Here is a 27,207-nt window from a genome sequence, read left to right as displayed (position 1 = left end):
ACTGTTATCTGCATTTTTAATTCTTCATATTCTTAAAAAGAGAGGATGAAGCAATATGTTTTTATGTGGTCTACATTTAATGATAAGCTTAAGGACTGAATTAATCTTATATTGAAACTAAATGGATATTATATGGATCCAAACCTGTTTGAATTTAAGTATCTCTCAAAGAAATTTTTATTAAAAATATAGTCATTAAATGAGGGAAGGATTCAATAACTAATTATTTCAACATGAAATAATGTTTTAGGGAAATTATTCATCACAATAAATACAAGGAATTCCTGAAGATCCCAAGGGCATCCCCTCTAAAAAGACCCACTGAAATCAACAGAATATACAGCATGCCCCTATGTATATCCGCCCAGAAGTAATTTGCCCCCTAGTAAATTCAATGAGGATTGTTCCTACATAAGTACTGTACTGTATAAGGTACTATCCTCACAATCCAAGAAGCAAGCATGATCCAATGTTAAGCACCCTGCTAGTTATATGGAGGCTGGAGGAGGAAGACAATACATTAGTGAACCTTTATCAAATTAACTTGCACATTGGTCGGATTGTTAAGGAAAGGTGATCTTGAGCAATGCTTACACACACACACACAAATCCCGTCAACATCATAATTAGAGTGATCCCCAATCTCTAAATTGTTGGTTGTATGATTTATTGGAAAGCAAGTTTCCTTACTGGCTGTCCTAAATTTTAGTTATCTTTCTGTTTTTAGAACATTGATATATGTTGAGACAATAGCTGGTACAATGCTCCTTACTGTACAGGTTCATAAAGAATAACAGGCCATTTTGGCACTCCAAGCATTAGGACATCTCTGTGCCACTGAAATAGTATAACAGATACCAATATTGGCTTGACAAGCAACACTTCAACTGAAACAAGCTTTAGAGGGAAGAGCTGATCCAAAATGGCGCAACTTAACAATACTAAATGAGAACTACTAAAAACTGAAAATAATATGCAACTTGGTCTTATTCATGTTTATTCAGAAATAAGGCATATGTTGTCAGTTTTCCACATTGGGTAGATAGATTAGCAGCCACAGTTAGTAAATCCGCCAGCAATGAAAGGATGCTTGCTACCTGTATCTGATCCTGGAGTCCACTTCATCAGATTGGGTATTTGACCAAATAAAATGGCCTCCGACTTAGGCAGTGATGAATACGTTATTCTTTTAAGATGCCAGGAGACTTTTTCATTTGCATCTCTTGGTGATCTCTTCAAACTTTATTTAATGTCACAGAAAAAAATCCTGCCCTATTGATATGTAAGTGAAAGAGTTAACAAGATCCTCCGTTTCACTTAGTTAAGTCAAGAGACTTCAGTGTGCGTTATTTGAAACATGCAATGTTCTTTCTTTTTTATGGATTATTTAAGTTCACATTTCTTCTGGCTGCGCCTGCTTTGTAAAACTGTCTTTTCAAAATCCCACAGGCAAAACTTCAATAATACATTTCGACTGGAGCTTCATAAGCTGATACCTCTAAATCGTTCTTGCCTCTTTGTTTTCAATTGGATTTGCATTTTTTTTTCTGAAATAGTTAACATTCAATTTCATGCTTGGTTTCTACAGTAAACATTGAGCCTTTTTGTCACTGCCTCACTGCATTCCCTAGTCTTGAACCAGTAACAAATAGGCTTTTTCTGAGAAGTTGAACCAGGTGTCTCAGACAGTGCTATTGATAAGCTTCTCCTGGAAATAGTTTTGGAAAACAAAAGTATATTCCCCTGAACCAAGACGTGTCTTTCTCTCAAGTCCCTCAAAGCCCTTCAAAATAGTGGTCTTTAGACTAGGGCTGGGCTGGCATATGCTAGCATCCAGCCTCCCTTCTGACTTTGAGCTAGTGGCAGAGGTTAGCTTTCTAAGTATCTGCTTTTTGACCATAGGTAGGTCTTCAGATTAGTAGGCAATATCTGGTGTTCCAGCCAGGTAATGGCACTAACACATGCAGTCAGCTGTAACACTGCCCAATAGTCCCCTAACATCACCACAACTAACCAGCCAACTCTGGGGCCCTCCATCAACAGTAGCCATCTTTCCCAACCCTCACCCAGCAAAGCACTTGGAACAGCATCAAGATACTGGGGGAAGAGTTGAACTAGCTGAGTCTGGCCACAGGATTCCCCCTAACAACACTGCATGAAGAAGGATCTTGAAAGGGGAAGGAAGGAGCCTGGTGGTTGAGATTTGGTTTCTGTTGGCCATTTTGGGGAGGTGTGACTTTTGAGTGTCAGGAAAGACCAGTGGTAGAGGTGGTGTGGAGGTCAGAATGTGGGTTCTCAGTAAGGGCAGCTGCTCTTATGACTGCCTTTAGGATTATCAGGAGCTGCATGTATGTAACTTGCTTCAAAGCTTTTACATCTGTGATCTTCCTTCACATCAGATCATGCCAGATGGAGACTTTTCCAACTTGGAACCAAGCTTAAGCCTTGTAGTTCCATCATCTGGGAAATGGGGCAGCCTTCTTCCCCATTGCCACATCTGCAAACACAAAAAGCCCTTCTTAGGGATTCACAGGGCTGACCCTGATGTGCATTTATTTAGAAGGCATCTTAAAGCAATTTTAATGCAAATCTCTTTGGGGAGGAGATGCTTGGCACAGTCCTGGGCTCACTCTTCAGCGTCAGAGTCTTGTCTGAAACTCTGGAGAGTCTACAGATATATGGAAGCCCCACTGAGCTAATTGGGCTACTAGTTGGTCTATTGCAACCTTGTGTCACTCTCTGACTGGGTTCACATATCACCACCCTAAGCCATCAGGTGATTTGTGCATGGGGTGAATCTAGCCACTATGGCTTATTCAGAAAACTAAAATATTCTACCATGGCTTCATGTAATGTATGAATCAATCCAGTGCCAAACTAGAGATTGGATTGTGAATCTCTTATTCATTTCAGTCAGTGTGACTGAATTCCATAGTCAGTATTTCTGTCATTAGTCTCCCATCAATTACTTTATCAAAATAGTTCAGCCTGTGATACCACAGGAATTAAACACCATGGCTTTTCTGCTGTCAACAGAGTACTCTTCTACTGCAAAAAGATGAGCACTGATCATCCATCCTTTCCCCTTATCTTTCTTTTCTCATTCCAAGTTTCTGCTTCACTTTTGCTCCTCAGGACTCCAATTCATTTTCTTTTGCATTGGAAGGCAAGACTCAAGGCTGGGAATTTCCTTCCAGTAGTGAATCAAAGGTCTTTGTTGTAGAGAGCCACTGGATTCTGCCAGACCATGCCTCATCAAAAGCACTGACCCAGAAAAACATTTGGGTCTCAATCCCTCTTGCCCCTCTCCAAGATGCCATAGGAACATCTTCACCATCATCCTTTCATATCAACAGAAGGGAAGCCTCAAGCACCAAAGATAACCGTGAGGCAAACCCCTGGTTCAGCATCTGTCCTAACAGACCATGAAGCCAGCCTGATTTCCTAGGATGGCAGTGGCATCTCTGTTGTCTAAACCTGGCCACCCTGCATTCAGTGGGACCTGGGTCTGCTGACATTGGGTGAGGAAGATTACTGAACTTGTCCAGGAAGATCTAAAAAATATTAAAAATGGGAAGCCATTTTTTAAAGAGTGTTATATTTTCTTTGTGTAGCATGCCTGTTGAGAAATTCTCAGTTCAAGGTGACATTATTTCCAATAACCAAATCTACACTGATGAGGTTGCACCATTAATTATCATCTCAAAGCCATCTTAACTGATGTTTGGGTAGTTTGCAAATGTTTCTAGATATAAGACTATAATGTATAGATTTAAACGCTGGGGATTAATCCATTACAAACTCTTCAATCGATTAACAGCCTTAATTAGTATTAAGCCTTCGCAAAATACAGGGCGGTCCGGGCAGAAGTAAAATGAATTCATATTCTTGTAATTTAGGCTGGCAAAGTTGGGCCAAGCCTAAATCCTTGGGATCGCAGCTCAATTTCGCCGGCTTCTCCGGATCCAGGTACGCGCGGCTCCACAGGCCCGCAGGCGCCGGCACCCGCTAAGCGCTTCTTTTGCAAGATGGCCTGCTCAGCCATCTTGCAAGAGCCAGCTCAAGACCTCCGGAACTTCAGGGACGGCCATCCGCCAGGGCTCCGGGCCCGCCGCCTCGCTTCTTCTCTCGCGTCCCTGCCTCCCTCCCCCGCCGGTGCCTAGGAATTCGCCCGAGACGCTGAAGAAGGCGCGACCTCCGAGATAAGGCGAGGTGCTCGCTCGCTGCAAGTGGCTCCGTGGGGCGGAAGGCAGGGAGGGCAGTTCCTCGGCCTTGTTTACCAAGCAAGGGTGGAATCTGAAGGGCGCTCTCAACCATCAGTGGAGCCTCATCTCAGGTTACCGAGCTGACCTCCCTAAATGAGTCTGGCAGCACGTTTTGACTACAGGTTAAAGGCACCTGAGATAAATGGCTTCCAGCAGCTTGATGGCACGAAGGCAGGCTCGGCGTCTTATTTTGGGCCTTGGGGCAGGTTTCATTGGTTGATCCGCGGTGAAAGGGGAGTCTTTCGCGGCCGGGGGCAGGGAAACTCTTGCCAAGGGCCGGAAAAGGTGGCGCGCGGCGATCCCTCCTTGGGGGACCATCGCAGGCTGGTCGACTCGCTCAATGGCACTTACTCCAAGGTAAGGATAGGCCTGCAGCCTCGTTAAGTACTGGAAAGAATTCAGTCTGCTCTCCTTAACTGCAACCCACATCTTGTTTACTTCCAATTAGGTTCACAAACACAGTTGGGAGGTCACAGCTTGACCTATCAAGTTCTTTCTCTCCTCAAATATTTCAGTCTCTAAATTACTAGTGCAACCCAAATGCACAATCAGTGACCCCTGCAGAACTGACATGAGGGATTATGCTCAAGAACGTTGGATTCAGACCTGGCCTATCTATGGCTTGTCCAAAGGCAACCTTGCAGGTTTGAGAGAGATGCAGTAATGAGACTCTCTTGCGGAAATAAGAGTATTACCCAGCGCATCATCCTTAAATTCTTGGAACACAGATCCCTGTGCCCATGCCTAAGTCACCATTTTTCAGAAGAGTCTATTTAAGTGGGAGAGGATTTCTTGATATGTGATGGTAGACATTAGAAAACTGCAAATGGTTACATTGAATTATTGTCTATCTTGAAGGGCAAAAGTTGCAAAGACATATAATATGCATTTTAAGCCCAACATTATATAAACTTTAGATTTATATCTACTAATTGAGCAGCCTTTTGAATGTTCCTATGAATAAGGAATTAGGATGAGAATTCTCCTGGGATGGAGAATCCAGACTTTGTTGGAGGGATCAGTGGAAATTGGAACCCCATATCTGAAGGGTCATGCTGCTCAATCATCATTTGGCAGGTTTATGGTGGGTGTGATCTTAAAAGAAATAATTATATTTTGAAACTCTTAGAACTAAAGATTGCTTATGCTTTTCTTTAAAAACCTATTTTACTGAAGTACTCAAACCTCCCCTTAGCTCCTTGGCTTTCACTTACCACACCTGCATCAAAAAATCTGGCTAATTGCTTATATAAAAGAAAAAGATGCTTCTAAGACAATAGTTATGAAGACAAAAACATTTTCTATCAAATGCTATTTTCCAGCTACCCAAACCTCTTGATTCCATGCCTTTATCTAAACTGTTTTTAAATAATTGCCTTGCCCTTCTTCCCTGAGTTGTGCCTGGCTGTCCTGAAAATTGTCTGCAGGCCCACAGACTTTTGATTGGACACACTGTGAAGTGATCAGCCTCTTAAAGCACCCAGAACACCAGGTAATTCCTAGCAGCTGGTATTTTCCCATCCAGGTTGGAAAGAACTGGAAGAAAAGAGAAAAATCCAGAAACGGCAAGGCATACACTTGAGGAAATAAAGAACGCTTTAAAGATTCAAAAGTAGGTGCATTTTCCCCTTGATCTCAGTAACTGGAAATAAAATTATAGTAGCAATAATGCTGGACATCAGATTACAAAGTATTATGCCCACTTATTTAATTGGCAGCCACATAAGTCTCAATAAACATATATGTCTCTTTTAGTTCAATCATCTTTTTGGCTGTATTTTACACCAATATAATAATTAACATAATTCTCACTGCATGCATTTCTTGCATATCATTCCTGTTCGATTTCACTGCTGTTACACTCTTTTTCCTTCTACGCTCAGATAGTCCCACATGCCAATTTGGGATGATATCTCATACATCTAACAAAAAGAGCTTTGGTCCATCCATGAAAGCTCATCTTATTGTCATTGTGTTAGCATTTAAGATGCCACAGTTTTTTTGCTATGCCAGTTTCGGCTACAATGCCACTATAATCTAGACTTCACTCCTGTTCAAGCTTTAAGTAATCCTGTTAAACACAAAGGGGCTGTTGATGATTACTTTGTTGACCTCTGAAACAAATCTGGGCTCTTAAATCTATGTCAGACCTCCATTTGTGGCTGGCATCTCTTCCTTTCCCACACCAACCTTGGAGTTTTAGATTATGGGAAAAGTTAAGATTTTCCAGCGAAAAGGGATCCCAGGCATATTTATTCAAAAACAAGTCCCATTGAGATCAGTAAGGTTTAATCCCAGATAAATGGACTTTGGATTGCTGCCAGTGTTCTGTGCATGTAGGAAATATGGTAAGAAAGCAATTATGGGAACAAACATATTGGATGAATTCTATTTTACAGGTAAGAAAGTTGGCATAGTTGGCTTAATTTTAAAGTATTACTTAGAAATGTTTACTGATTTTTGTGGAATATTCTTCCAAATTAATTCAGGTAATATAGTTCAGAAGCATATAGTTGTAGTACAAATGGACAACATGGCAAAGGGAGACCTTACAAAATTGAATCCAGAATCCTTGTGGTGAGTCAATTATTCATTGTGAAGCAGGAAAGTTAATTATAAGACTTTACATATCGTTTATATATATGGTTGAACTTCTGAGTTAATATGTTGCCTGCTACTCTTAATCCAAAAACCTGGATTTGGAAGGGTCATCAACATTTAATCTCACATGGGCCTGGGATTCCCACCACCAACTCTTCAGCTGAACTCTGCAGCTGTGCCTTTAACAGCAGTGTGATCTGCAGCAAAGAGAGAGATTAATAGCTTGCTCTAGATCAAGCTGTTGCTAGAGGCATATCTCTAGTGGTTGAAGAACTGGCAACAAATTAAAGGAAAGATGCAAGGCTGGAGAGAGAAGGAGAGATGAAAAATAAAGCCCCATAGAAGAGAAAACTTTTATTACTTCTATTTAAAAAATGGAATGGTCTCTATTAGTTAAGGGCTGGTTTGGTATGGCCTCATTTCTGAGAGAGAATGATTTTCTACTTTTCCTATTTACATGTTAACCTATCAAAGATTTGGAAAATAGAATGAAGATGTCAATACCCCGATGTAATCAAATGCTGCCCCCGCCTTTAGAACTCATACTGTGTGTACTCCTCAATTATTGTTTCTGGCCAAGTATTTTATTTTTGTTGTATTAAAAAATAAGAGATGCAGATCTGCTGATTTCTGAATACATACTTGCATGCGTACTCTTTCATTTATCATTATTTTCTGTCTTATCAAATTAACTAAGCCAACTGTCCATAAGTATCAATGAAATTAAATTGCCTATTTATGCTGTGGCAAGGCTTAAACCATCAGAGGAAGGCTAAAGATTCTAAAAGAAGGCAAGCATTTTGATTATTTTCTAAACAACATGAATGTCACTTCTTTTTGTTGATTTTGTTAATCAAAAATAGCAATGCAGTACAAAGGTACACAACTCCAACCTAAAAACTATACCCAACTAAGAGTTCAAGTCTTGTAACTATATTTACAGCTGAAAACAAGGATGCTTACTTTTAAGTGAGCATAGATATGATCAGATTACTTAACCAGCTGTCCACAGAACCTACTGCAATGTACTGTAAAGCAGTCTAGGTCTTGGCAATAAAAAAGATGTATTCATTTTTTACATTAGTTGCATCCACATGAATCATTCCATTTTACTTTACTTTATATAAATATAAATAAAGCATTAAGACAAAATCAAAGGAAAATGTCCAAGTGTTCACTCCAAAGTACTGCCTGAAAAATGCTGGAATCAAAAGCAGTGTTCTCACTTTGCTTTTGTTTTAAATATATGAGGGGTTCCCCACACTGTTAATTGGCTATGACCCTGTCAAACGGATAACAGATCAAGAGACCATAGAACTGCGCAGGATGTTTCTCCATGTTTAATATCTATTCATCGGAAGGTTAGACGTTGCCGAGGTAGTTAAACTGGGAAGGAAAGTGATTCCACCCTCCCGTAATCAAGCCTCCTTTCATGAAGTTTCTAGATTAATATTAGGAGGGAAGAAGCCAGAGGATTCCCGCTTGAACTGCAGGATTAGGAATATTTCTAGAATAAAGAAGAGGGTGTGAATTGACTTTAGTTTGCAAGCATCTAAAGCGGAATTACAGCTTGTAAAATAGGTCTCCATCAGTCTCCCGGGAGACGAGCTCACTTCGACTTGGGTGTTCCAGCTCCTTGTTCTCTATCTCGATAATTAGTCCCATCTCAGCTCCAAATGTGTGTCTTCTCCACCCGCCTGCCCGCCCCCCTCCCCACACACATAGACATACGCTCTCTTATCCCCAATAAATGTTGTTTGGTCCCCAAATTCCTTACATTTCTGAGGTCCTGCTGGACACGGTCTCTTTATAAATGGGATTGTGCAGAACCTACACAACCTGCATAACATGACCCCCAAATGCCACCTTTTCGGATGGCGGAGTCCCTTTTAAGAAGGAAAAGAAAGTTCGGAGTGTGACTTTCTTATCAACGTGGGGGAAATGTCATTTGCTTTGTGCTTTGATGTCTGGTTGTCTTTCAGCCGGTCCTTGCATGTCATTACCAGGCTCACAACAGAGAAGGGGGTGGGGCGGGATTTTTTGGGAAGGGAAGGGAAGTAAAGGGGGAAAAGACGAGGAGAAAACAAGGGCGCACAATTAGATGATTTCTGCCCTTCTGTTGCAACTCTGAATGGAGGAATTCGGGACAGAGAAGCAAGCAGCGGCTCTATTCTTAACTGACCGAATATACATAGCCTGGCTCAGGGAGGGGGAGGTTATTATTTGTTTCTGCTCCAGGCCTCCTCTTTGGACAACGTTGCCTTTGGAACAAGGCTCCGTATCTGGGTGAATAAAGAGAAAGAGAAATTGAAAGCGAGAGAGAAATCATCCCAGTGCTGCATAACTCAAGAGAGCTGCGATTTTCCACTACCATCCCCCGCAGCCACACGAATCCTAGCGACCAGCTCATTTCCTTCTGCAGTAGCCCTATATTCTGGCTGTTTTATTTTTTAGAACTGTAGCATCGCTCTGATGCTCCCTCCTCCACATCCTTCAGACATTTTCTGTCTCGCAGGTGGCAGTAGCCTGACTGCCCATAGATTTGTGGACGGGCTCGCGGGACAGCCCAGCGCCTTTCCCATTTCTCCGCGCCTGTGAATTCTTTACGCTTCCGAAGTCTTCCCAAGCCCCGCAGTTAAAAGAGGTTCTACCAGAGCAGAGAGATTTCGCCCCAAAGAGAAAAGGGGGAAATGCGAGGGCCTTGCCGTAAGATACCAAACAGGCCCGACCAGACCGAGAGGGAAAGCAAACGCCGACGGGCAGTGCGGACAATGAGGAACAGTCGCCGTGGTAGCGCACAAGCGAGAGGGCGGGGAGTCACCCGCGGTCGCCGGGCAAGAAGCAGAAGGCGCCTTCTTGGCCCGCGGGGTCGGGTGGTCTTCGCCAGCAAGGGCGCCCCGCCTCTGGGCTGCTGCACGAGGTCCTTTGGCCGGCGGCCTCCCCTTGCGCCGAAAAAAGGCTTCCACGCGAGCTCCCCCCGCCTTCCCGGCGACTCTCCGCAGCTGCGGCTCTAAGCTTGGAGCATGAGCCCGCCAAAAAGAGAAAGCAGCACTTCGAAGGGGCCTGCAGCGGTCCAGGCGCGAGGGTTCCCGGATCGCCACCCGGACGCGCGGATGCGGCCGCCGAGAGGCTTAGCTGTCTTTCCGGCCGCTGAATCCGGAACGGGCGCGCCAGGCCGCCTGGCGTCGTTGAGGGCAGGCCGGTCCCTGTGGCTTGAGCAAAGCTGCGCGGTTAGGTGCAGCTGCTCGCTTTGTCTCTTACTTGCAAGGGAGGCCTGGGAGCCGGGGCCCCGCCCCGGCCAAGCTCCTTGGAGCCGAGGACTCCCGGGACCTGGGGAAGAGCCACGCTCCTTTGCAGCCCCGGCTAGCGGTGTTTCCCGAGGCCGAAGGACCGGGACTGCAAAGACCCGGTGGCGGGAAGGATGACCTTCTGCGCATGCTCTTATGGGATAGGTGTGTTTGCCATCTGCTCCTGTAAAGGGGAAGAGCTGCTGAACCCGCTGAAAGAGGACCTCGAGGCAACTTTTATCATTCGGGTAGCGTAAATATAGGATTGCCACTTTCCTGCCGCGGCTGCCGCCGCTTTACCAGTGCCTGGATAGGGTAAATCACAGCAGGTGACCCTAAACTGGAGGGCGGGAAAAGCGACAGCCGCTGCATTTTTCTTGGGTTCTTACTTCTCTGATGGTGTACAGATCTCATGGCGTCACCTAATCGCCATGGTGGCGATGGAAAGCCTGCCTTCCTCGGCATTGCTAAAGGCGCAGGAGCAGCAAATATAAAAGGAGTTGGCAACTTTAGTTCAAAGTAGCGATGGCTTCCTGGGGCGCCTCGCCTGCTCATTGTTTGTGTGCTTGTTGGCTTGTCTTCTTCCAATCAAACAGTCGAGCAAAAATCCATGGCATGTCGAAGAGGCCGAAGGATAAGGAAGCCCCCAATTACCCACTTGGCCGATAAAATCTCCTGGGGAGTTTGCTGGCGGACTGGGCTCCTGCGGGAATCTCGCCTGAGCCTCGCAGCCGCTGGGCGGGCCTTCCCCTGCTGAGCCAGATGAGGCGCGAGCTGTTTTCCTTCCTTCGCTCCACCACCTAAGCAAGGACGTGGGTAGACATTCGTTTAATGACAAGTAATTGACAAATCCGAGAGGCCGCATTACCAGTGACGGGGACAGTATTAATTATTGAAAAACCATTAGCCTCGGTGTGTGTCCTGCAGCGATCTCATCTTGCTGGGGAAATATAAGCTGTCGCGTCAATTTAGATGGAGGGGAAATCAGATGAGGAAATCCCCCGCCCTTTTCCTCTTCAGGCCCAATCTGGAGGGACGCGAAGGCTCTTAAGAGCCTGCCCTCCGAGGCAGACCTCACACGCAGCCGGGTCCCGAGGAGAAGGTCCTGCGCTCTCTTTAGCCATCGGAGGAACCCAGGCGGATCTCCTGCCCTTTCTAAGGTTTCTCCTCCGCCCCCCACGCCCCCCGAAAAATGCGACATGATTCTTTAGTCTGGAGAAAAACGTAGGGGAGATACTTTAAAGGTCGAAGTCGGCGAGGCATGAAATATACCCAGGAAATCGAGATTCTAATTAAGCAAGGAGGCCTGTTTATGGCTTGCTGTTAATTCCTTTTGCAAATGGTAAAATTACCACCAAAAGATAATTTCACCCAGAAGCAGCATGAGAATCATATCTAGAATGGAGGGAGGGTAGTTTTGCTTTGATTTTGGCCACTGCAGGGTATGGACCCTAGACAAGGGGGATCCCTATGGTTCTGCTTTATTCCATACATACTACATAAATACATACATACATCTATGCAGAAAGGGAATAAGAAATAAGGTGCGTGTGTGTGTGTGTGTTCTGCATTTTGTGTAATGCAGAATATCACACACACACACACATTGCATTACACAAAATGTAGAAAGGGAATAAGAAATAACCCAAAGAAATTAAAGAAAAAGAAATACAGCTAAATCAAGTTGATTACACCATTCACTGTCCATACAAGCAACCCATCCTTGTTTTTCCAGTCCATACAGTACTTCCTACATTGCCTTTTGTTCTTAAAACTTTTCATCTCTCTCTTTTGCAGAGTCTCATAAGCTCCATCCAACTGCTACTGTCTTGGTCATCCCTTCTCAACCTGTTTATTTTTCTTTTGTATTTTGATTTTGATTTCGTCCTCTTTTATTCTCTCTGTGTGACCAAACCACCTCAATCTACTTCTTTCATGCTGGTCACTCACTTTTGTATTCAGCCCACATTCATTCAGCACTCATTCATTTTCAACTCTATCTCGCCTTGTTTTACCATACACTTTTTAAGTACCTCATTTCACTGCATTTAACTTCTTTTTATGCTTCTGTTGATATATCCGATTCTTACTTCTATAAAACAAAATGGACAAAAGCTCAGTCTTGCATACAACTATTTTCACTTCTTTCAACAAACATTCAGCAGATGACATACTCTATCCTTCTGCCAGTATTTGCATATCTTAATTTTTTTTCACCCAATTTCTCATGTATTATAAACATCCCACCAAGATATGAAAATACATCTACTTGCTCTAGTTTTTCACTGTTCATGCATAACTTGCAATTGTCAAATTAATTTTCTTTGCCAAACACAACTTCCTTGGTCTTTGATGCAAATGTTCAGATCCAAAGTTCTTGTTGCATCATACGATCTTTCTAACGTTCACTGCAAATCATTCAGATTCTCAGCCAACAACCCAGGGATCAACTTTGTGTGAAATCACCCATCTTCCATCCCTACAATAGGAAACTTTAATAATAATACAATATGCATGGATCACCTGGGGACAAAATAAATTTGTATGACTAAGAAACAATCAACTGAAATAAAATTAATAACCTTTGAGTTCCATTGACTTCAGCAGATTTCACTGGAAGCCAGTGGGGTGGGGAGGTGAGTGATTTCAGCTGGATCTTGCCCTTTCCTGCAAGATTAAAGCACTTCAATACACATGTTGCTTTGATGATGGAATGAGTGCCCTTCACACTTTGGGCAGTATTGAGAGAAAGAATTTCAAGGCAGAGTGAAAAAACAATCAGACATCACCTGTTTTTAAACCACTGTAGAGCTAGATGTTATAAGTAATTTAGGAATGGAATTGTTCTTGCTAGCTGGGAACAGTACTTGTATTCTAACACGTTCGGAGGGATCTAACATTTAGATTGCATGCCAGATGATTCTTCTGAAAACTCTGGGGCTGTCCTAGGAAGTGACAAGTGGGAAATGGTTCCCACATTCTTGCATGACTCCTACCCATTCTGCAGTAGGTTTTCACAAAAAAAGTTCTCCAGATGAGAAGGTCACCTTCTCTGTTGCAGGCATAAAAAGGAGCTGTCTTGTCCATTCCAGTCCATTCAATGTCACCACATTTTTTGTTAAAAATAATTTAATGAAGAAAACCAATTAAAGTTAATATTTTGGGATAGTTCTGTGTTTACCTGGAAGGAAGTGGCATTGCGTTCAGTGGGTAAACCTGTGTACAGTTGTGTTTCCTCGTTTCTTTTGAACTTTAACAAAAGAAGGAAAAGGAAAATCCAGGCAGTGTTGGTATGTATGCCTAGAGGAGAGCGTTATCTAGTACCTATTGCAAGAACAAAAGGATAGCTAAAAGCCACTATTGTCCAGCTGTTACAAACATAAACGGGGGTGGGGGGAGATTTAGAATAATTCAAGCCCGGCTCTGCAGTAGTCAAATCTGCTACTGTTAAGACAGCTGGCTGCACCAGGACAAAACGCTCAGCTAGGCCAACGTTTTGTTTTCTTTCCAGTAGCCAGACAACGGCTCCAGGAAGACTATTAGGCTTACTGGTCCCTACTCTTGGGTAACGCTGCATAGCCTAAACCCGCTGTCACTCCCTCCCCCGCACGGCCCGCAGCGCTCCCTTAGTTAGCTGCGCGAAAGTCTTCGAGAAAGAAAGCAGCCGCTGAAGCCGCCGCGGAGAATTCGCTCCTTCGCTCCTGCCCCAGCCGCCACCGAGCAGCATTCCTGTGCTGTGCCCTGGGCACCTGTCCGCGCCCGTGTGTGAGAGGAGGAAGGCTGGTCGGAACCACAGGGAAAGACGCCCAGATTCGTTTCTGCCCTAAACCAGCTCGACTGGAACCCTTTTCTTCCTGGAAAGTTTTTTTTTTGGGTGGGGGGGGAGGCTGTTGCCTTCTTCCTCTGGGCCCGATTCTGAGTGGGAAGCAGCAGTAAGTAGGAAGCAAATACGGTTCTCCTCCTTGTACAACAATGCCCCCAATTAAAAACCACGATAAATCCCTACCTGATGCCAGAGAGCTGCAGATCGCAGAGGCGATGACAAGCCAGATACCTCACCGTCTGCAATTCCGCGGAAAGGCATCGCTGCATTTATTGGAGCGACTGTTGACTTTAGCACAAAGCAAAGATTTCACTGCCCGCTAGTTTAAAAATGAATATTTTACCAAGATATCGATCAGCGTTATAAAATTCAGTTAAGCACAATGGCTCAAAAGGAGCAGAGGAAACACACACGCGCACACACACGCACACACACACACAATATACACACACTGAGAGGTAAAGAACAGCCGTTCTAATATCTGTGTAAATTTACCGAAGTATGACGTGCTGCGTAAAGTTTGCCCTCCTGGAATTTGGAGTTAGATGTTTTTATTATTATTATTTGTTTACTGATTTTGTTTATTCGCAGATCACGACGACTTAAGGCACCAGCAGTTCAAAAAAAAAAAAGTATGGAGATGAACTAATGAATGTGGTCCTTTGTAAACCACCCCATTTTTTTACCGAGCCGCCATCCGACGGCTTAAGGAGAAAATATGAGCAAGGAGAGACAAAAGTAAAAAGAAACAACTGCTACTCCACAGCAGGCTTGTCAATGGCACCCCAGCGAACCCCACCATACCTTTTGCTTTCTTCTCCCCCCCCCCTTTTTTTTTTTCCTTTAATGTCTTCTGGCAGAAGTATATCTTATCGTTCGAGATCAGCGGAGGGGGAGTCGGCTAAGTAGTTTAAAACGAGCGTGGCACAATGGGGCAGGCGCGCTGGGACCAGCCAGGTTAGAGCGATCCATTGACAGCCCATTGTCTCCCGATCACTCCCGTTTCGGACCTCCATTCTTCTTCGCGACGGGAGCCTTTTATGTGGTAATGAACACACATTTTCCGCTTTGCTTCACAACGTGTGTGTCCTTGCGGGCGGAGAAGCCCTGAGTCCTGCATTGGGGAGGCGGGATGCGCGCCTCACCCTGTTTTAGGGGGTGTCTTTTCTTTTGCTTCGCGACAAGAGCATGTGAGGGCTAAAGTAAAAATATTCAAGTTTATTTCACCTTTTTAAAAAGACAAACGGAGGGATCTATACACATGTTTGAGAAGTATCCCTTGCCGGCAGGGAACAGTTTAGTTTAGTTTAGTTTAGTTTAGTTTAGTTTAGTTTAGTTTAGTTTAGTTTAGTTTAGTTTAGTTTAGTTTAGTTACCTTAATAAATAAGAACAATCCAAGGTAAGGCAAGTTGGGGGGAGGAGGTGGGTTTATTGTCTGGCTTTAAGGTCGCATCTTATTTCCTACCAGGTTTAAAAAGAAATCTCCTTGGCTGATAATGACTGAATCTTAAGAGGAAGCCTGGTGGATGTGAGTCCCATTAGAGTTGAGATGTGTGGAATTAGGTTGATGGTACAATAAAAAATAAAGATTTATTATAAATTAGCACTTACCAATAAGATGCAAGTTGGGAAAATTAGATTTAATCAGTTAACTGCACACCTAAGTGCTTTTTTTTTTTCCAGTAAAGATGCCAGTATTCACCGTATTTCTTTTACGGCAAAAGACCCTGACCAGGCTGGTGATCTAAATGTCAGAGAAGTACTTATTTTCCATCTTTCTGGCTTGTTGCCTGTGCACTTAACAATTCAGGTCACAATTTCCTACCTGTCTAATATGCTTCTCTCAAGCACATGCCCAACCTGTGTCCACCCACACAAATCCATAAGCCCCCATGCACTTGAAGTACAGAACCCATCTTCTAGATGCTTGATACTCTGGGTCACTGGGGACAGGGCTGGTGATTTGGATAGTCAGGTGCAACCGTATTTATGTATTTATTGATGTTGTATCTGTAGCGGTCAATAATTTACTTTTGGGCCCACATTTCCTCAATCAACCCAGCTTTGAGCCCAAGCTAGTTGCATGTAAACTGGCCACTGTAATGCCAGAAATGAGCCTTTTTAAAGAGCCCTTTGAAAGTTGCCAAATCCTCCAGCCAGCTGCCACCCCCCAGTTACTTTGAAGAACAATCACAGTGTCAGCATACAGGATCTAAGCAAGGCCCAATCCGGGGGGGGGGTGGTTGTCTGCCCACCTTCTGGGCTGGGTCACGATTCTCAGCAATAGGGAAAGCTTCCGGTGTTCTGCAGGACTCTGGCACAGTACTCCAGCTAAAATGCCAGAAGCCAAAAGCAGTGCACTGGGTTTGTAGGACATTTATAAACCATCATATTATTCTCTGTGGGGTGGGGTGCTTGATTGTTTCTGTTTTGACTTGCTGCTATTCATTCGCAAATGTGGTGAAGAAGCCATAGCCACGTGGTTCACAAGACTGTACAGATCGGCCCCATTCAAGACTTTCAAATGACCGAGGAGAAATGCGGGGGGGGGGGGGGTACACTGGCTTGGGAACAGCTGCCACCCTTTGGAAAGGGACAGAGAGGGAACTGTCAATGCATTTGCAAACTGCTTATCAAGTCACAATTTTAGGTGATGGTATTGACCTTTAAAGAGAGAGAGTTTGGCATAGTGGCTAAAAGCACTAGGCTAGAACCCCAGATACTGAGTTTTGGTCCCGTTTTAGGCACGAAGCCAGCTGGGGGACTTTGAGCCACTCCCTCTCTCTCAGCCCTAGGAAGGAGGCAGGGGCAAGCCACTTCTGAAAATTTTGCCAAGAAAACTGCAGGGATTTGTCTAGGCAGTTGCCAGGACTCAAGACTGATTTGAAGGCACTAAACTAACGTAAAATAAAATAAAATAAAATAATCCTTAAAAATCTAAATGGCTAAAGGCCAATTATTTGCAGGATCACCTCTCCCATCATGAGCCTACTGGGTTATTCAAATCAAGGGCCTGCTGAAGTTGTCTCCACTTCCAGAAGCTTGACTATTGGGTGCCAGGAAAGGCCCTTCTCCAGTGTGGCTCCTGGCCATGGAATGTGCTAATTAAGGATGGGTGTTTGGCTTCCTTCTCCAATAGTTAGGAAGATAGTTAAAACATGCCTCTTTTGTCAAACTTTTGTTAATAATTTTAATGATTGGTTTTATTTGTTTAAATTTTAATTTAGAAATGTTGGTGTATTTTATACTCAATTTTTATTGTTATAATTTGCCTTAAGTGTTGAAATAAACAGAAAGGTGGAATGTTAATTTAATAATAAATAAATTGATGGTAACAGCATCAGTTCATGATCTAGAAGTGAGACCAAGAATCGTGCATCTTCCAGAGCACATGGTTTTTCCAGAAGACCAGTTCTCACACTCCATGGGATATGAGTGCACATATGTATGTTTAAGTATAGAAATCAATCCTTATAGTGAACACAGACAACTTAATCCTTTAAACTGCACCCTGAAGGACATCAGAAGCATTTTAGATTTTGCTGGATTTTTTTCTTCACTTCTTTGAACATTCATTTCATAAATTAACACCCAGACATTTATATATTGGGTGAATATAGCATTTTCCTAATATGGTGACTTCCAAATGTTTTGGACTATAACTCTCAACAGCTTCAGACAACATGGTGAGTGGTCAGGTATTGTGAGGATTGTAATCCAAAACAGCTTGAGGTCATCAGGTTGGGAATATGCATCAGATAGACACATGCTATTTGAAGAGTAGTTACGTAGAGAGAAGAATTATTTTATTTTGCAAAAATGTGCGTGTTTGTGCTAACTTTCCCTTTTGTATCTACTCAGGTGAGGGGGAGACAGGGTAAGTGGGGAGATTTGTATTAACTGCTCTGGGAAGATGGATTTAAAAAACAAGTTGCACACACAGGTATTATTATCTGAGGAATACCTTGTTGATTTTAGGGGAAAGCAGTTTAAAGGAATTGGGGAGAATGGAGGCTGCAACTTTGAGCACATTTCTTGAGAACTAGTGGTCACCCATCTCACTGGACTTTCTTCTGAACTTTACCACTTTTCTGCTTCTAAAGAAGTGATTTACCAAGCTCTTGAACACATGTTTTAAAAATTGCTATAATATCAAATGGCTGTCTAATAATTAGTTACAGGTGCAGTCAGCACATGATGGACATGAATGTGTGAGTCATACCTTTACTTCCCAGAAACATCTGAAAGTAAAAGGAGTGAGAACAGTAGATGACAGAGCTAAAAAGCATGTCTTGTATTCTGTATTCCTCCTCCATACTGAAACCAAAACACCCTATCTAATTCTATCCTATCCAATCCATATTTACTTGGAAGTAAGTTCCAAGGTATTCCAAGAGTCTTAGTTGCAGGCAATTATAAACAAAGATAGACTGGAATCCCCAGGCGTAATCAGGGCATGCTCTCTCACTGCTTTAGGCCACCAGTCATTCAATCCCCTCTCCCTCACCTGCAGCATGGGGGCAACTGACTTACCTTGCCAGGCTGTAGCAACTATCACCAAAACCAAGCTTTTTTTTTTTTTTTTTTAACAATGCAATACCCGCAAAGCCTTGTGTGCTTCTCTGGTGATCTTCCCTGATTTTGACTGGCATTTAGATGCGTTAGCTGGCTCTACTGATCCAAGTAGGATTTCTTTATAATCCATAGAAATACTTCTGAGAGGTATAACCCTTACTGTTACTGATCCTCAGGAACAGGAACAGAACAATGTTCTCCATACCTCCTCCGAAGAAACTACCAGGACATCCACTGGTGCTTACTTCCACGTGCATGGATTGGTAGTTGGCATGCGCATGGTCTCGCACCAGTCTCTCCCTTGCCTGGGCGTTAGAATCCTACGCGATCCAGCTAAGCTACGCTGGATTTGGTGGGGCTGATTTCCCTGTAAACATACTGAATAAACGCCTCGGATTTTTACCGAACGCGGGACTCGCCTGTTTAACTCGGAGGACAGTTTTGCTAAACTGAGCAGCTTCCTTTTAAGGAACTTCGAGTTAGCGCTGCTTCCTGCTCTACATTTTTGGCTTTTACTCCGCCCCCTGAATTACAGGGCAGCTCCCTCTCACTGAAACCCCTGTGACTTCAGATTCTCAGGATCCCAGCCAGGCTATCATTATGGGGAAGGGAATTCGATGGGGTTAGGGTCCGACTGGCTTGAAAGAATGGATTTGATATCCGCCAAAACAACAAGCGAGCCTGGAGACTTTCTTACGTCTTTGCTCCTGGCCCACCCCGCCACCGCTTCCCGTGTGGAGGGCTGCTGCATTGAAAAGCCCTTTGCACACACGCGCGTCCCCAGCGCACTCCTTCCGTCCTAGATCTGGGTCGACCGACCTTCCCTCCTCTGTGTCCAGGAGAGCGTCCAAACGTTAAATTGGCCGAAGAAGGGGTGGGCTTCCGCAACATACACCGTACAGTTAGAGAACTGTGCGCAGACTGCAACTGTAGTATCATAGGCGAGCCGTTCTTTCGGTAGTGCGAGTGGATGGACGGCAGAAGGGGAAGAGAAGCCGACCCATTCCTCTCCCCATTCCTAGCGATCCGCACAACTTCTTCGGAAAATTCGGCATCGCTGCGGATCCCAGCGCTACCACACGAAAATTCCAATCTGAATAGACAAAAACGGCAAGTGGCCAAATCACCTTGCCGTGGGTGGACTGGACCCAGTCCGGGTCCGTCTCCCCAAGGGAGGAGACCCTGGCAGCAGAATCGCGTGGCGGCCTTTCCAGTTTCACGTACTGGTTGGGTAACTGCCTCTCTCTGAAACCCTGGAGGAAAGGGGCATTTGCCGGGGGAGGGGGATAACGGGCCGTGCAGCAGACCCAGCTCTGCCCAGAGCAGCGGGGAAACATGAGAGCCTCAAGAGAACTGGAGCTGCTCTTCTGCCCGCAGCAGCCCTGTCTCTGGAGGCGGCATCTCTTTGAGCGTTTCCTTTCTAGCACTTAGAGCGGCCACCAGCCATCGCTGTGGTGAGATAAAGCCTATCCCTACTGCTGATGAATCCCTGGCCCAGCGATGGTTGGGCGACGCTATAAAAATAGGGGTGGGCATGCCTCTGACTGATGGGAAGGACTTCGGAACCGCAAGGAGACCTTAGGGCTCCTATCGCCACTAGTCAAAAGGCTTGAAGACAGGCAGAACAGCAATTCCAGCTTTTGGTCCCTAACATTACATACAGCATCTTGTGGGTTTTTTCTGAGAAAAGGGAAGAGGGGCAGAGAGACAGAGACAGAGAGTAGCAAGGGAAAACAGGAAGATTTTGCCCCCCCCCCCCGTAGGGAGCCCACCAGGATGCACTCAGGAAAGGCGTTCATTACACAGTGGCCTTCCTTCCTCCTCAGATTTCATGGGGACCACATGAGATCATCTCCCCGTTATTTTCCTACAGCATCTTCCCTTGGTTGCTTTACCAGAAGCAAACCATTCAAGAGGGAAAGGTAGAAGGGCTGCAGGATCTTTACATTTTTATGACTGTGCTAGTTCTGCTTGTTTGAAGGCAGAATCATAGCCTTTACCAAGCAGTTGTTGGATAGATTACTGGGATGTTGTTTATAAGATGCTTTAAACTCTTGGATCCTTGAAATATACACTGCATATTGATCAGCATCCAGCTAAAGACACTTTAATTACAGGCCCAGTCCTTTATTGGGGGAGAATTGACTTTGACTCTACTATGAAAGTCAAGGGAACATTTTAAAAAAATGGCTGGATCTTCTCACTTGTACAGTAATTATTGAAGGGCACAGTCTTATTCACACTTACCTGGGAGTACTCTCCATTTAATTTAAAGGGACAACCTCTTTTTCAGAGGTAACATCACAAGAGTTCAATGAAGCTTATTGTGAAGCAAAAGAGGATTGCAACTCAGAGCATTTATGAACGTGCTGATATTCAGATGTTAACATAAACATTTTCCCATGAGAATATAACTGTACGAAACAATGAAATCAATGGACTTCACTTAGTAATGCCTTACTAATAACGGGACTGTAAGAACAAATGATCCCAAACCAATTAAAGCTGCGATAAGAAAACTCAGTAAGGTTTCAACCTCATTGAACTCATTTTTTTTCTTTAGACATAGATAGGATTGCATCATTAATAGCGCCTGCTGAGATCCACTCTAACTGCAACATATTCATAGGATCCCCACCTTACGACATACAAGCAAAGCAAAACACACAAAGAAGATGTAAGTTGTAATGAACTCTGTTAAATATTATTTCCTGGAAGGTGAATGGACCTAGAAGAAGAAAACGTAAGCTAAACTCAGTGGGCCTCTCTTTCCAGGGAAAACATGCGTGCAGTCAGAATCATTGAACATTCTTAGTTGTAGTTCACATAAAAACTGTGCAATACTAAACTACATAGAAACACAATGAGCCTGGAAGATTAAACATGTGTGTTCTTGTATGACATTTCTACAGAAAAGGGACAGAAAAGGAGGATTTTATTTGTGTCTGTTTTCCTTTCTTTTTTTTTAAACCTGCCCTAAGTACACTGAATTGAAATTATTTCGCAGTCTTTTCCAACCCATTTTAAAAGATTGCATTATTCATTTAACCAAAAGAAATGGTGAAAAGGAGATGGATGCAAAACTATAGATTTTAGAGAAATGTTGAAGGACGGGGGAAATATCCAACATCATTTTAATATTGGTTTGTGGGAATTTGGCTGGTCGTTACCAGAATACACATTTATAAGCCATAAATAAAATGTACAGAAACGATAAATTAATTTGATTCAAACCTTCGTGTGTCAAATTACAATCTAAAGTCTCTCTTCTTTTCTTCCCCCCCCTTCTTTTTTCGATTTCACAATGCTACAGTCTTATTGATCCTCAGTTTTCAAATCTAACATCGGTTCACACACACATACTTCTGTGTCACTTCCACATCCAAAAATATATATATATTTGTAACTCCCTAAGCCAAAGAAACAAACATACATAGGATCGCCTTTCAACGCCTTAAAAAACTTTCTGATTCAAAGAAAAGTTAAACTGGTGTCTGAAGGAAACTGAGCATGGTCAAGAGCCCAGATCCACAGCAGGGGCAGTTTCCACTCTTCAGGGTGGTTGGAGTCAATGAGCCCCCCCACTTCCCCTCCCCCTCCCTTCGGCGAGAAAAAGCTAGATTCTGGGGAAACAGGCGCTTAAAATCATAGAACAGCGAAAAGGTATTTAAACATTTGGGGCCCTTTTCTAACTGGTAGAGGGCATGAGTTCCAGGTTCCGAGTTCTGCGCTCTCTCGAAACAGGTCAGAAAGAACCTTGGGCACGCACATCCAAAGAATCAGGGGCTGGAATTGTCCAGTTTTTTGTTTTTAAAGGAGCTTTGGACGTTCCCTGGACGGGGCCTCCTTCAGTGGGTATCAGGCCAAGGGGGCGGGGCTGCTTTGGGCACAATGTTCAGACTTTCCGAACTCTACGGAACTTTTCTCCCACCCTGCGAAGTCTCGGTTTTGGCTTCGGGAGGGAGAGAGGGAGGGGGTTTCTTTAGGACGAGTTCATGATGGGTCTAGAGTACATCCCTTGATAATAGGAGGCGTCTCCGGCCAAGGGCGAGGCCTCGAGGGCGCTTTTGTTCGTGACAGAGCCCATGGCCAGGCTGCCGGGCACCGGCGAGCCATAACCAGCATAGTGCATCACCTGCTCGTAGGCCTTCAGGTCCATTTTGGGGTGGGGGGGATGAGGGTGGTGGGAGTGCTGATGGTGGGGATGGGGGTGGTGGGCGTGCTGCTGCTGCTGCTGCTCGCTGGAGGACATCAGGTTAGTGATGGAGAAGGGGTGATTGAAGGCGTAGTGGTGCTCGGCCTTGAGGTGGGCTTCGTGAGAGAGCCCCGCGTGGGCGTGATGCTGCGCCAGCAGGTGCTGCTGCTGGGCCGGCGACGGGGCGGGCTCCGGCTGGCCCTTGAGCTCGGCCAGCGAGCGCTTGTGCTCCCGGCAAGGCGAGGCGTTGGAGCGCGGCGACTCCGAGGTCCCGTTGGGTCCCTCGCGCTCCGCCTGCGGGAGCGCCTTCTTGCCGGGGCCCGAGGCCGGCGAGCCCCCCTGTTGCTGCTGCTGCTGCTGCTTGGCGCCCGGCGGCTTTTCACACTTGAAGCGCTTCTGGCGGCGCAGGTAGCAGCCGTTCTCGAACATGTTGCCGGAGTCGGGGTGCAGGGTCCAGAAGGAGCCCTTGCCCGGCTTGTCGGGCGAGCGCGGCACCTTGAGGAAACAGTCGTTGAAGGAGAGCGAGTGGCGGATGGAGTTCTGCCAGCGCTGCTGGTTCTGTCGGTAGAAGGGAAAGAGGTCCATGATCCACTGGTAGATCTCGCTCAGTGTCAGCATCTTGTTGGGCGACTGCTGGATGGCCATGGTGATGAGAGAGATGTACGAGTAGGGAGGCTTGGCGTGCGTGTAGCTCCGGCGGTAGCTCTTGGCGTCGCGGGCGCGGCCCAGGCCCGCCGCAGGCCCGTAGCCGCCGCCGCCCCCGCCGCCCCCGCCGGCCCCCACCGGGCTCAGGGCAGAGTAGGCGCCCAGCGCGGCCCCCATGGAGCCTGCCTGGGCGCCCAGCGGGCTGAGGCTGGGGCTCAGGTGGGCGGCCATGCCGGCCATGGCCCCCGCGCCGGGAGACAGGTTCATGCCCGCCGGGCCAGCCGCGTAAGACATGCCCATGGAGCCGCCGGACGCCACCGTCGAGAGGTTTCCGGCGCTGCCCATGGCGGGCATGGCCATGTAGCTGTTCATACCCAAGCCGGCATTCATGGAGGAGTAGCCCTGCAAAGGCGACAAAAGGAGGGAGCCCGGCAGTTAGCCACCCTCGCGTCCAGATCGCCCCCCGACCCCATCCCCGAGAGCCCGCTCTGGCCTGCCGACCCCTTGTCCTCCTCTTTCAACCGCGCACCCCTAGACTTCCAGGGGAGCCGATTCCCCGGGAAAGGCGGATCTCTCGCTGGGCCTTCCGGGATCCCGAAAACCCCTTGAAATACTGGAAGGCCACTGAAGTAGCGCTTCCTTGGCCAGGACCCCGGCGCTTCTGAGGGACTTGCCATTTCGGTGGGAGAGAGTTAAGCAGGTGCCGAAAGCTGCGTTTGAAGCCCAGCGGAAATCGTGACTAGAATCGGGTTGGAAACCGTCCCCAGCAAATTCAGTGCTCAAAACAGCCAAACTGCCCGGATCGTGTCCAGGGCGAAGAAAGGCGCTAGGTTGATGGAAATTCCACTGAATCTCTTCAAGAAAACCCGGCTGTACATCCCACAGATGTGCCCCGGAGATCGCAGCCCAGTTCCCGGATTTTAACAGCTCCGCCGGTTTGGGATTTTGTGTGTGTGTGTGTGTGCTTTTACATCCTACTGTTTGGAAAGGGACTTTGCTCAAGTAAATCGTTTAGTTTCTTGAAGACCAATCGGGAACTTAAAACTCTTCTGTCACTCGCTAGGGAGGAAGAAGGTAGTATGAAAACACTACATCCTTGTACACCAAAAAAACCGACATTTAGCCCTAAGAGTTGATCTCGAAGCAAAGCCTCTTCAGGACATGCAGCACGATTCAATGAACGTTTACTCAGAGTAGGTGCCACTGGATTCAGTTAGGATTTACTCTCTACTAAGTGTGTGCACTATCTCAGTTCGAGACATGCCAATCAATTGAGCGAAGTCCGAAGCCGTTTTCTTTCCAGTTAGAAGCGGTTCCCCTGGATCTCAATGTAACTTACTTCCCAAGTAATCAGTGCGTGTTGGCGTTGCTAGCCCATTGGCAACTAGATCCATTAAAAGTCTCAAAAGAAAAGTGTCTCGACCCCAATTAAGAGTGTTCAAGCTTAACTCGAATTTTAATCCGTTTTCTGGGGAGTAATCCACATTGATCTCCGCGGAATTTTACTTCTCAACAGGCTGAGGACTGTAACTCAATCGCGGCGAGCGGGCACCTCAACAGATCAAATTAAACCCCAAGGAAATCAGCGAAGGGCTGAGTCCAGACCGGCGCGCTTAAGAAGGGAGGGGGGATTTTAGGGCTTCAGGAGGAAACCTGAAAAGTGCATTGGATCGAGGAGAAATGTATTGAAGTTCAAAGGACCACGCAGTTTCCTGGGCCGTGGGGAGCAGATACACCCAACCACTCAAGGAAATTGTGGGCTGCAGGTAAATCTTTGCTTCCTTCACCGGCGACTATCAAATAAAATAACGAATTTTTGCTCGGCTTTACATTTCCTTTGCGTTCGGCTCTGAAACTTCCCAGTGCAAGTTTTACAGCCATAAATGTCCCCCCTCTTCTCCTTGCTTCCTTATAGTTCCCCCCCCACGCCTCCCCCCACCCAACTTCTCTCTGCCAAACACAACTTTGTTAGGATAGCGCGGCTAGGCATGGCAAAAGGATTTGGAGGCTTCGCAAGTCAATATTTGATCACAAAGTTAATATTATCTCAAGGCTAACAGAGTGTTGTATAAAAGGAGAGAGAGAGAGAGAGAGAGAGAGTCCTGTTTTTAGCAGAAGGAGGAGGCTTGGGGATTGGGTGGGGGACCCGCACACAAACAGAGAGAGAGAGAGAGGGAGACGCGCGCACGCCAACAGACAGAAGTTGCCTTTTACCTCCGGCTCGCCGTAGTAGTTGCTCCACTCCGTGTGCTCGTGTCCTTCCATTTTCACGACTCCCAGCATACTGGAAGCGGAGTGCATAGCAGTTTAAAATTTAACAGCCACAACAAGCGACGACAGAGAGGGAGAGGGAGAGAGAGAGAGAGAGAGCGAGAGAGAGCGAGCGAGCGAGAGAGAGCGAGCGAGCGCAACCTAAAAAAAAAAAAAGTAGAAGGAAAAGGAAAACACCCCCCTCTGTAACCCTCCCTCTCTCCCTCCTTCCCTCTTTCTCTTCCTCCTCCCCTCCCTCCCTCTTCTCTATGTGTGATGGGGAGGGGGAGGGGGATCGCTCGGCTTGGGGTTTGTCCCTGCTTGCTATTGCTGCTGCGGCTGCTGCTGCTACTACTGCTTGGGTGGGTTTCACAGTGAAGAGTCGCCCGGAGGCGAAGGCAAGGTGGAGGAGGAGGAGGAGGAGGAGGGAGAGAGGGAGGGAGGGAGGGAGGAGGAAACGAAGTGGTGCAGTGACGTGGGTGCCCGAGTACTCAAGCAGGCAGCGGCGGGGCGCAGCTCCAACCCGCAAGTCCTGGAGACGCGCTTTGAATAATCAGGTCCTGCCTGAGGTTCTCCTCGCCAAGACGTCTACTTTGCGCATCCTTTTGCGTGACCCGAAAGGATGTGCATTCCTTCTCTTCCCCCCACCCCATCTCTTTCTTCGTCCCCCTATTGTTTTCCCTGCTCCCGAATGCTTGCTGTTTGATGGCCGACTGTCACGGACTGGACCTCTCACACTTCGCCCCTAAACATGCCTTCACAAACTGTGGCGGGACTGTCGCGAAAGAACGACTCTCTTGGGCTTTAAAAAGGGGCGCTCCTCTTTCAACGTATAGCCTCGTGGCTTTTGGGGTTTGTTTGTTTGTTTTAATAACAGCTTTGAGATGATGCTAGTGCTGTACAACTGAGAATGTGATTCTTTTCTGATCATTGTTAGGATTAGGGCTGGGAGTCCGGGGGCATATCAGCTTAATAAATTGTTATTATTATTGTTATTGTTATTATTATCTGACCTTCCTCCTTGAACAAGGTGAGACTTTTTCTCCTCCTTTCTCAAGTGAAGTCCTTGTGCTTGGTTGCTGCCCCTCAACAGAAGTCAGAAGTCAGCGGGAGAGTGAAGAACATCTGCCTAAGGCTACAGTAGACATTTCTGAAATGCATGGTGGCAGGTTGGACAGCTAGCTATTCAGTCCAAGTCAATAGGGCCTGGCTGAGAAAGGCTTGGTTGTTATTAAATTGTTCCTAGAAGGAAAGTCTCTACTTAATGGTAATATCTCTCTTTAGAAGCTCAACACAGAGAATTCCAAAATCCAGTTCGGCCAGAATCAATTAAAAGAATAACTTCTCAAAAGAATAAAGAGGCCTCATATGAATCACAGTGATTATCGACCATTTTCCAAACAATTTCCTTGAAAAGATTCCTAAAAACAGCTTTAAAATGGGGGAGATGGATGGGGGCAATAATTAAGTTATATGGATAAGTACTTTTTCCAGATTATTTTATAAGAACTGTTTGTATGAACTGCAGTGAACCATCATATTTACCCGTCTCCCATCTGGAATAGA

The 27,207-nt window shown here is 45.7% G+C and overlaps 1 protein-coding gene and 1 long non-coding RNA gene across 4 annotated transcripts; both read right to left on the bottom strand.

Moving 5' to 3' along the window:
- Positions 1-314: 314 nt before the first annotated feature.
- On the bottom strand, positions 315-14,747 carry LOC112541574 (uncharacterized). Of its 3 annotated transcripts, XR_003085570.2 has the most exons (5): positions 14,160-14,747; positions 13,335-13,403; positions 12,736-12,820; positions 12,187-12,245; positions 315-10,953 (listed from the first exon to the last, which is right to left on the bottom strand). It is a non-coding gene; the product is annotated as an uncharacterized LOC112541574 (long non-coding RNA). The 3 variants fall into 3 exon arrangements; XR_003085572.2 differs by lacking the exon at positions 12,736-12,820; XR_003085571.2 differs by lacking the exon at positions 13,335-13,403.
- Positions 14,748-21,673: 6,926 nt separating this feature from the next.
- Positions 21,674-25,840, bottom strand: FOXA2 (forkhead box A2). Its single transcript, XM_088131347.1, has 2 exons — positions 25,606-25,840; positions 21,674-23,793 (listed from the first exon to the last, which is right to left on the bottom strand). Exons 1-2 carry the CDS (start codon positions 25,690-25,692, stop codon positions 22,534-22,536), a joined length of 1,347 nt encoding a protein of 448 aa, XP_087987473.1. The 5' UTR covers positions 25,693-25,840; the 3' UTR covers positions 21,674-22,533.
- Between the last annotated feature and the right edge of the window lie 1,367 nt (positions 25,841-27,207).

The sequence above is a fragment of the Python bivittatus genome, unplaced genomic scaffold, assembly GCF_059951505.1.
Source record: "Python bivittatus isolate LINGU-HERP-01145 unplaced genomic scaffold, Pbiv_v1 ctg000960_np1212, whole genome shotgun sequence".
In the NCBI taxonomy this organism is placed as follows: domain Eukaryota; kingdom Metazoa; phylum Chordata; class Lepidosauria; order Squamata; family Pythonidae; genus Python; species Python bivittatus.
This window is presented reverse-complemented; position numbering and strand designations above follow the sequence as displayed.

What these genes read in the sequence shown, in the direction of transcription:
- FOXA2 (XM_088131347.1), bottom strand. Translation starts at nt 25,692, where the DNA reads ATGCACTCCGCTTCCAGTATGCTGGGAGTCGTGAAAATGGAAGGACAC. An exon ending in ACTACTACGGCGAGCCGGAG is followed by an intron (nt 23,794 to 25,605) that starts GTAAAAGGCAAC and finishes TCGCCTTTGCAG; the next exon opens with GGCTACTCCTCCATGAATGC.